Source organism: Terrapene carolina, unplaced genomic scaffold, assembly GCF_002925995.2.
Source record: "Terrapene carolina triunguis isolate 2854851 unplaced genomic scaffold, T_m_triunguis-2.0 Scaffold391, whole genome shotgun sequence".
NCBI lineage: Eukaryota > Metazoa > Chordata > Testudines > Emydidae > Terrapene > Terrapene triunguis.
Window position 1 is genome coordinate 240,638 of NW_020664742.1, and position 11,008 is coordinate 251,645.

An 11,008-nucleotide genomic window follows, 5' to 3' on the forward strand; every position below is an offset into this window, starting at 1 on the left:
GCCCCGTAGCCTGCCGTAACCCTGCCACACTGCTCCCTGCCATCTCCTGCCCAAACCCCAGCCACATAACCTACCCGAACCCCACCACCTCACCCTGCCATGCCGCCTTGTCGCCTGCCGTAACCCTGCCACACTGCTCCCTGCCATCCCCTGCCACACCGCCCCATAGCCTGCCCGAACCCCACCACCTCACCCTGCCATGCCACCTTGTTGCCTGCCGTAACCCTGCCATGCCGCCCCGTAGCCTGCCGTAATCCTGCCACACAACCTTCCTTAACTCCCCATGAAAGCCTCTGCCATGCAACCTGCCATATCCGTACCACACCACTCAGCCACACTGCCCCGGAGCCTGTCGTAACCTCTCCGAGTAACCCCCTGCCATGCTACCTGACATAACCCCAGCATGCTGCCCCGTAGCCTGCCGTAACCCCATCAAGTCACCTTGCAATGCTGCCCTGTAGCCTGCTATAAAAGTACCACATAACTCCCTGCCATGCAACCCATAACATAGAATCATAGAAGATTAGCATTGGAAGAGACCTCAGGAGGTCATGTAGTCCAACCCCCTGCTCAAAGCAGGACCAAACATAACCCCTGCATGCAATCTGCCATAACCCCACCATATCACCTCCTGTGATGCAACCTGCCGTAACCTCACCATCTCACCCACTGCCATGCAGTTTGCTGTAACCCCACCACGTAAACCCCTGCCACATAACCTGCCACAACCCTGCTATGCCACCTCATAGCCTGCCATAGCCCTGCCACATAACCCCCTGCCATGTAACCTGCTGTAATCCCATTACATCACCCTGCCATGCAGGCTCATGGTCTGCCAGAATCCCACCATGTCACCTGGCCACACAACCTGCCCTAACCCACCACATAATCTGCTGTAATCCCCACCTTGTCACCCTACCACACAGCCCTCCCTAACCTATCTTGTAAGCGTGCCTTGTCACCCTGCCACACTATGTCACCCGCTAGCCTGCTGTATCCGCACCATGTAACCCGCCGTAACACTGCCACAGCACCTAGCCACACACCCTTCCATAAACCTGCCCGGTAGCCTGCTGTAACCCGGCCATGTCACCCCAGCATGCATAAAACCCACCATGTAACCTGCCGCACACTTTGCTCTAATCCTGCCATGGTGCCCTGTAGCCTGCAATAACCCTGTCATGCTACCTGCTGTAACCCCACCACATCACTTAGTCACCCACCTTTCCCCATTGTAACCTTGCCACAGTGCCCCATAGCCTGCAATCTGCCGCGCAGCCGCCTCCTACAGCAAACAGAGGAGGGCTTTTGTGTGGCTGCAGCTGATCCACTCCCCAGCCATGGACGTGTTCTCCCATCGTTCCAGCCGTATCCACTCTGGTGCTGTGAGGGAGTGAGGGTAGTTGTAGCGCTCAGGAGGCTGGGTTTGTCACAGCCCTGACCCACGTAGTAGAAAGGTCAAGCTAACACTTAAGTGTGGACCAGGCCAGAGTCCTGCTATTAACAGACCTGATCTTTGCTGTGTGGAGACCGAGCAGGACACTATAGGTGAGCAATTGAAGCGAATTGCATTTAGTCATAAAAGGGATGGTCTAGGTTGACTTAGTCACGCCTCAGTACAGGGGGATGGACGAGATGACATCTCAAGGTCCCTTCCAGTCCTGCCTTAAATCTGTGATGTACAAATGAAAGCGTTTGCTTTGGATCAAGCCAGTTTCAAATGTGGCAGGATAAGCTGTAGCTTACATAATATTTAGACTCTTAATTATGCATTTTAATTACTAAAAAGGGATGCCGTTCTTAATTTACAAACATACTTTATATATATATATATATATATATATACACACACATACACACACACACACACACTCTCAGATGGAAAGTTCCCATAATTTCAAAGACAGTGGAATGTGCAAACATTAGAAACCAGTGTGCCATTGGAGCCTTTATACATTACTAGTCATATATGGGATACATCCTCTAATTTACTATAAACTAATGTAGTTTTTGCTGTGCCTAAATCTGGAGGAAATCCACATGTGCATAGCTGAATGCAGCAATCATGGAAAAGCTGCAGAACATTGTTTGTCTGAGTACAGCTCACGATGGTCTGTTAAAGAGCAATGGCAACATGCAGTATGACCATTTTTAAAAGTTTGCACCACTTACAGACCACTTCATGTTTAAAACAAAAATACCAGTGTCCAGTCATCACAGCTAAACAATTCTGTACACTCTGGCATCATGCTGGAATAATTTGCTACTCACAACTGTTCTTCCACCATTGCTGCCACTCCATAAGCAAACAATTGTATTTTTTGACCATTTTACTGATAAATTGAATACTGTATTGTAACTAACATTGATTATTGGCACTACTAGGTTTTTACTAGTGTCCACAGTCAAAAACATACCAGTTTCTGGGATAACTGCACCTCTGACTTGCTGGTCTCTCTGAGCACAACCTCCTCAGGTCCCAGGCCTTGACGTGTCACCTCTCTCCAGGTTGAATCCTGCAATTCTCCCACACTCAGCCCAGGCCTTGGGCTGTCTGTAGTCCTCTGGTGCTGTGATTACCTCCAGCAGGTCGGACTTAGTTCAGTCCCTGCAGTTCTGTTCCCTCCAGGAGCTCTGACTAGCAGTGACCAGACAGCCTTCTTAAAGCGATTCAATTGTTTACTTAGAACCAAAGAATTTTGGAGAAAGATGATTTTAGATCATTAAACAGCTTATACAGATGTCAAGCTTACCAGATACCCAAATACCCCACGAGAACCTGCTTCCATACAGAAATAAAACCCCCTCCAATCACACACTCCTAGTTGTCACCCACCACCCCCACACTGGAACCCATATGGGGTGTCATCAAACAGTTACAACTCTCATTTGATGGGGACCCCATCCTGAAAGAAATCTTTCCTGAACCCCCTCTTCTGGCCTTCAAACAACCCCCCAACCTCTCCAAGCTCATCATCAGAGGCAAGCTCCCAACAGACCAGGACACACCAACTCGAAGTGGCACCAGATGCAAAACCTGCAGACATATCTCCACTGCTCCAATGATCAACACTCCCTACAACACACCTGTCAAGATCCATGGATCCTACACATGCCTATCACAACACGTGGTGTACCTCATATGGTCCATTAAATGCCCCAATAGCAGCTATGTGGGTGAAACCAGACAATCACTACGCTCTTGAATGAACTCGCACAGGAAAATGATAAAAGACAAAAACACCCTGTGGGTGAGCACTCTTCACAAAGCGATCGTTCTCTATCCGACCTCTGAGTCCTCATCCACAAAGGAAACCTGCACAACACTTTCCAAAGACGCGCCTGGTACTTACAGTCATCATTTTGCTAGACTCTAAAAATCATGGACTGAATAGAAATATGGTTTATTAAAACCATCTATAATCCACTACCACCACCCACCAGCTGCCTTTCCCCAGCCCCACCTGTCTTTCCCCCCTATGACTGGAAGGGTGTTAACGGGATACTTCATCTTGAGTGGTCCCTTGAAATGTGTTAGCTACTTATGCTAAACAATCTGTTCCACCTTGTACTTAGCTGTGACACGGAGTACGTTTCCCAGATGTGAAGAAGAGCTCCGTGTAGCTTGAAAGCTGGTCTCTTTCACCAACAGAAGTTGGTCCAATATAAGATATTCCCTCACCCACCTTGTCATCTTCCACCTGGGCATACTGGGTAGGTCTAAACTTCCAACAGAACCCAAGACTTCTAGGGACTGGGCGGCATAATCTGTTCCCTTAATATTCAAAACCAGTTCAGCCTGTCTGCTTCAGGGATCATGTTTTTAGATCCTGCTCCATCTTTTGATAACCACCCTTCATAGGGTCTGGTAGGATATAGATATTTAGGCCTGTTTGTAAAGGCCTATACTTTAAGAATTTACATGTATTTTTGTCGCTTGGCTAGTTGTGGAGGTGTAAAAGAAAGAATGAAAGTCACTGTTTGTCTGTGTAAGGGCCTTCTCGTATTGTGACAGTTTGAGGCTCTGTTCTTAGGCTAAGTAAGGCCTTCGGCTGAGCAGCGGAGGCAGCCATGGGCTGGGAGGTGAACCATCACATCCTCACATTTTAAACTAGTTACATTGAGATAAGATGCTATTGGGCTGTTAGGAATACAATTTTGTCCTGATATTCCTATCACCTCCAGAGAAGGGGAGGAGCCTGGAGGATGTGGAAGGAAACTTGGTGTAATCATTCTGTCTGGCGGGAACTTACTTATTAATAACTGGGATGTGAAGTCCTCACTTTTTTTTTTTGTATGTTTGTTTGCATGGTCTCTGAGTCTGTGATTTTTTTTGTCTACTGTATAATTCATTTTGTTGGGTGTGGATCAGTTGGGGTGGTGGAATATAATTGGTTGAATAACCATGTTACGGTATGTTGGGATTGGTTGGTTGAATTTTAGTAGAATAATTGGTTAAGGTGTAGCTAGGCAGGACTCAAGTTTTGCTGTGGGGTCTGCGGTCAGTCAGGAAGTGGGGGGGGATGGGAACGGGGAATGGGGGAATTGGAATCATGTTTTGCTGGGGGGGAGAATGGGAACAGGGACATAGGCAGGGCTCTGTGGTGTCGGAGCTGGGAGGGGGGACGCTGGGGAGGGAGGCTGCAGTCATGCTTGCTGGGGGTTCACCCCAATAGGCATCGAGTTGTTTGCGCCTTTGGACTTTGGGTATTGTTGCTCTGTTCATGCGAGAGGGACCGGGGAGGTGAGAGGGTGAAGGAATGAGCCCCCTAACAGGGCTGAAGTCACTTTTTAACTGTTTATAGCCCTTTGATTGTTTAACTCCCACCATTGAGAAAACAAGGCATGTAATTTTGTTGGAGAGAAGGATGTAGGATCCCTGAAGCGAAGATCTTTCCCCATTGTCGTTCAAGCTGGACAATTCTAATCTGTGAGTTGTCCTACTGTCTCACTGTCCACTAACTTAAACCAATATAATCATATAATAAACATGTCACTAGCCTCATACAAGGAGAGGTTACTTACCGTGTACACTAGTAATTGGAGTTCTTCGAGATGTGTCCCCCTGTGGGTGCTCCATGCCTGTGCACTCCTGATTGGAGATTTTTGTCAGCAGCTTCCGCATCTGTGCCCCAGGCACCCTTGTGCTTTAGCATGGGGTTTCTAGGGGAATGAGGGTGACCCTGCGCCACTCCAGTTCCTTCTTAACCACAGAAGTCTGGCAAAAGACTGAGTCAGAGGGGAAGAAGAGCTGGTAGTGGAGCACCCACAGAACACAAATATCAAATAATTCCAGCTACTGCACAAAGTTAGTAACCTCTTCTCCTTTGAGTAGTGTCCCTGTGGGTGCTTCACGTGAGGAGATTCCTGAACAGGGTGATGTATGGACTGTCGAACAGCATCACCAAAAGCTCTGTCACCTCTGGAAGCAGGCACAAGAGCATAGTGCTAGGGAAACGTGTGCACCAAAGACCAAATGGCTGCCCTGCCTGAGATAGGCATATTTTTCAATAGGACTACGAAGATAGATTGAAGCCCTGGTGGAATGAGCAATCACTCTTGGGGTGGTGGAAGAGGGAGTGAACCCCTGAGGCTTTGTAACAGGTTAAGATGCATACTGCAACCCATTTGGACAATCTTTGGGTGGAAATCACTTGTCTTTTCATTTGCTCTGCAATTGAGATGAAAAGCCGGGATGAAGTCCTAAAGGGCCTATTCCTGTCTAGGTAAAGGTGAGGTCTCTTCTTACATCCAGTATACGGAGGCTTGTTTCCTCTCTCAAAGAGTGAGGCTCGGGTAATACACTAGTAGGTGAATCTCCTGATTAATCTGGAATTCTGAAGAAATTTTAAGTAGGACACAAAGCTGTGGATGTAGCATCACCTTATCACAACAAAACACTGTCACCCAACAAGGCTCCAAGTTCCCCTACCTTCTTGAAGTGATAGCTCTGAGGGAATGAGGTCTGAAGGGACAGATGAAGGAGGGAACAGTTCCCTATAGGTTCCAAATGGGGGTTTCCTTAGGGCATTGGTCCCATGGTGGAGCTGGTTCCTTGACAGGAGGGAAGAAATAAGAAGGCCCTTGATAATCCTCGTAGTGGCTGGGTGGGTGAAGACTGAAAACCTCTCACTGGGAGGAGCGAAAAGCTGTGATGGCAGCTAGGTGAACTTTAATGGAGCGCAGCGATAAGCCTGTTTTTAAATTCAGCAAGTAATTGAGAATGTTGAGATTCAAGAGGAGGTATAGATTGGTTATACCACCAAGTCTAGGAGTGTTTCTGCACGTAAGTTTTCCTTGCCACGGATTTACTATGAAGCAGTACTGTTTGTACTTCTGGGGAGCAATCTTGTTCTGTACCGGAGAGCCATCTAGTACCCACGCCTTGAGGTGAAGCACTAAGAGATTGGGGTGGGTGATGAATCCTGATTCTTGGCGCAGGAGCTTTGCTGCCAGGGGAAGGCAGAGAGACAGTCACAGAGACATGAACCAGCTCCAGGAAGTACACCTGTCTCGGCCATGATGATGTTATGGGGATGGCTACTAATTTACCTGTTTCAATTTGTTCAGAAACTTGCGCACTACAGGTGTCAGGGGATAAGTGTACAGCAATATGCAAGGCCAAGGAATGACTAGGGCATCTCACATAGAATTCCAACCGTGCCCTCTCCTCAAGCAGAATCGTCTGCACTTCGCATTGGATGGTGTTGCAAAGAGCTATCTGTGGATGACCCCACATTCAGCTCCAACTTGTGGTTGATGGTGAAATGCCTGCTGAGGGAGTTCGCTACTGAATTCTGCAGTCCTGGTAGATAAACTGCTGAGATGCAGCGTAATACACACCCATTCCATAGCTCTACTGATTTGGTGGGATCATGCTGCTCTGTTGTCCAACATTATTCTGACTGCATAGCCCCTGATGCAGGGTAGCAAGTGCTGGAAAGCATAACAAACCACTCCGAGTTCTAACATGTTGATATGAAGTATTACCTCCTGAGGGGTCCGTTTGGCTTGAGCTGTGAGGTTTTGGAAGTGTGCGTCCCACACTATCAGGGGTGTGTCCCACCCTATCACTCCATCTGTAGTGATAGTCCCTGTGGCAGGAGGCTGCAAGAACGAAACTCCCATACATACCTTTGTGGATCCTTCCACCAGTTTAGAGAATCAAAGACACTCTCAAGATATGAACAACCACTTGGATAGACTGTGATTAGGTACATAGATGGTTCTCAGCCAGGCTTGAAGACACTGTTTTGCTAAGTGTGTCACAAATTTACCTGCTGCCATATGGCCCAGAAGTTGCAGGCAGGCCCTTGCTGTGGTTTGTAGCCTCTGTTGTATTATTGAGATGAGGCTGGACATAGTGGCAAATCTGTCCTGGGGCAACTGTTCTCTGGCGGTGGAGGAGCCCAGAGTGTACTTCCCCTGGGTGTGTGGGATGGAGGAGTGGGGTGACCCAATAAGTTCTAACCTCTTTGGCAAGAACTAGAATATCCAATCTCCATCTTCACATTGACATCAGGACACAGGAGTCCATGCTATCTCCATTGCTAAATAAAGAGAGAATTTTTTTCAAGACTATTTCGCATACACTGGTTCCGTCTGCAGTACTTTTATATCAAGACAGACTGGGTTTGGAACGTGAAAGACATTTTTCTGTCACCATGGGCAGTCAAAAATTCTCAAATCGAAGAGGTTTGAGGATCTGTCATACAGACTCAGTATGAACAGATCTTTAATATTTTCCCTTAGCCATACTGCTCAAAATTGTCATCTATTGGAATTCTATTTCCCTTTTCCTCCTCGGTGACTTGGGAAATTAATGAATCTCTGATGTCTGTCATAGTTCAGAGTTCTGTAGTAAAAAGTTTGGGAAGGGACTATGGAACCTTTAATAATATATATTGCTACAGTCATATGCAGTGTGCAGCTGTACGCCTCTGGTGTGTGATCTCACCAGGACTCATCCACTACACAAGGTTGGGCCGGGACACTGCGTGCATGGAAGACCTATAAGGAAAGCGCCGTAAGAAGTGGTGGTATTAAGTAGGTGACACACTTCCCTTGAAACAAAATACTTCAGACCCCACAACAAGACTTCTTTCCCATGAGACTCTCACCACAGGTTTCAGCACATTCTGGTCTCAAGAGATTCTGGCCTCTACCCGTTCCCCTCCCATTTCCCAGCTTACCTGCCGCAGGGAGAGGCTTTGTAGCTCATCCAGTGTTCCTAGCCTCCCTCCAAATCCAGTTTGCCTCTCAGAATGGAAACCTTCCCTCACTCCTGCTGACAACAGCAGCCAGACTTCTCGCTCAAGCTCTGGCTAACGAGTTGGGAGAATGTCTCAGGAACTTGCTCCTTTGCCTGCTCAAGAGCTGGGAGTGCCAGCGTGGGACCCGACTGGCAGTGGCTGGTTTTCTTCCTCCTCCTGCAGCACTCAAGGAGAGGGGGAGAGCTACTCTGATGGCTGCTGCCCACTGCAGTGATTGTGTCTTGAAAATGGTGGTGGTGGACAGAATTAAAATCTAAGAAAATCCTGATTTTAAGTAGTTTTAAAGAAATTCACAACAGAAGTTTTACAAACCTCACTACTGAGCGAAGTATTTAGCAAACCCTAAATGTGGACACAGAACTGCTTTATAGGGACGTTCTATATAGAAAATAGAAAACTTTTTTTTGGGGTGTTGAGATATGACAACTTTTAACATTTGGCAAATCAAGTTTCCAATAGTCATTTTCAAATGTTTAATGTGCTTTTTTAAATCTTACTTTACAAGGCAACTTATCTCACTGTCACCAATATATCAATACAAAAATCTTACAATGTTTTATTTGCTAAAAAACTACAACATTAAAATTGGGGTTAAGTAGTTCTTTCCTCTTGCCTGCTGTTTTACTACAAGGATGTCCATTAGTCCATTGCTAAGACTGCTGCATTTAATTCAAACAATAAGTTACACAATTCTGTACATAATTACAACAGAGTCAAATTAGAGTTCCAAGGTATGTATCTGTACAGTACACCACAGTCAAACACCATGAGGGAAAAAGAGAACTACTGTATGTGACAGCCTTTTTTGGGAAGATTTTCTAGTTTGCTAACCAAGAAGAGTCATTTGGTGTCCTTGTTGGGGAACTGACATCCAGATTTCTTAGGCACTGATCCAGGCACCTTGCCTTGCAGAAAAACCTGTCTGTTTCACCAAACTTGTGCATTATTTTAAAAAATAACATAGCCACATAGTCTTTATTAGCTATATAAAAATAATTATTTGCTAAAGTCGTGCCTCTCTTCAGACATTGGAAGCAGCTGAATGAGTTTACATTCTCTTTCAGAATTAGGTTCACTGTAATAGTAGATCTGGCAGAAATGTCAAGAGGTTGATTGATCAAGTTGGACTCAATCAACTGGATATTTTAGTTTGAACAAAAAAAGTTTGTCTACGCACAACTAAAAGATGAACATTTACACCCTGGCAGATCCAGCTCTCTAATATCAGAGGTGTTCCATGATGAGACATCATTCTCTCAGAACTTTCAGTTCAGTTCAGTATTTTAATTCAGATACTTGGGGAATAATGTATTGGGAGATCATGCTTTCAGGCCTTTACACTAATGATTCTGAGTCTTTTGGCTTTGGAATGAAAAGAATTGTTCAAAAGTTGGCATTATGCAGGGCAATAATTAACAGCTTAGCACTACGAAAACAAGCAAATTTACTGTTTAGCTAATATGAAATTATGAAAACAAGAAAGCAAGCAAGCCTCCTGTATATCAAGTAGTTTAAAACCAGATACTAATTTTTCTTTCTACAATAGAGTTTATAATGCTACAGAATCCAGTATGGCACTATGAGTAACCTTGTTAAAGAAGCAGTATTCAGTTTTGCTTGGTACTAAAAGGCTGAACAATAGTATAGTTTTAAACACAGAATCCAGGATTGGAGTGAGTTGGTTTGTTCTGACTGTGCCGAGTCATTGATTAAAAATAAAAGATGGCTCTGCATTTTTAACCTCAAACGTACAAAAACCATGCAATACAGTAGAGGACAAGGTGGAGATAAGAAAAATCGTGAAAGTTATGTGCCAATGTAGTTACCACACATCAAACCAGAATGGGGAGAAAACCTGGAGGATGGCTAGCCACAACTTTCCTCACTGTTCCCAAGAGTTGTCTTCAAGCTGGTGTTTTCTCCCCACCCCCGTTTTTATGTCCCATTATGCAGTGCATTAAGATACTGACATTCATAAGTATTGTAAAAAATAAAAATTGTTCCTTGACAGTTTAACAAATTTCCTTCAAGAATTCCAGTAATTTCTCAGTCCAATGGAGGAGCTGTAATGGAGTTATGAAGGCCAATGCTGTGTGAGAGAAGTTCCATGAAGACTGGCACCTCCTTTTTTCCTAAGGTCTTCAAAAGCTTACAAATCCGCAGCAAACTAATGTAGATCCTGTTCCGAATGCCTCTAGATTTTGGTGCTTCAGCGTCAGTGTGGTTTTGTATTTTCACATGTTGTAAGCGACATAAATAGGATCCAATTGGTCAGCTAAAAATCCATCTCTCAAGTGCATTCGCTGCTTTTCACCACGAGAATTGATGGGAATAACTCCCGGGTCCACAATGACAACAACACCAACTATGAGATAATGTTCTTCCAGAACCACATTTGTTACCAGTGCCACCAAGTCCAATGCTTCCTGCTCTGAGCCTTCTAATTCCACAACCACCACCAGCAAGTTGGTCCATGTAAACACAGCGCTGTTGGTATAAAACAAGCATTAATTGTGTGTGTGTGTGTGTGTGGGGGGAATAAACTAGTATGAATAGCCACCAAAGAAAAAAGTTCTCAGAGACAGAGGCTAACTGGGAAAAAAAACCCCAACGCTGGGGAAATACTTGAGATGAGCAATACAATAAATCAGAGGGGTAGCCGTGTTAGTCTGGATCTGTAAAAAGCGACAAAGAGTCCTGTGGCACCTTATAGACTAACAGACGTATTGGAGCAT

At 45.4% G+C, this 11,008-nt stretch overlaps 1 protein-coding gene across 1 annotated transcript in view; it reads right to left on the minus strand.

Annotated features, from left to right (window-relative positions):
* Positions 1-8,732: 8,732 nt before the first annotated feature.
* Positions 8,733-11,008, minus strand: part of DIP2A (disco interacting protein 2 homolog A) — a 211,677-nt gene continuing 209,401 nt past the window's right edge. Inside the window, exon 38 of the mRNA XM_026658023.1 lies at positions 8,733-10,760. Within this exon, the coding sequence (XP_026513808.1) occupies positions 10,508-10,760 (253 nt within the window). The 3' untranslated portion in view covers positions 8,733-10,507. The remainder of the gene's footprint in view (positions 10,761-11,008) is intronic.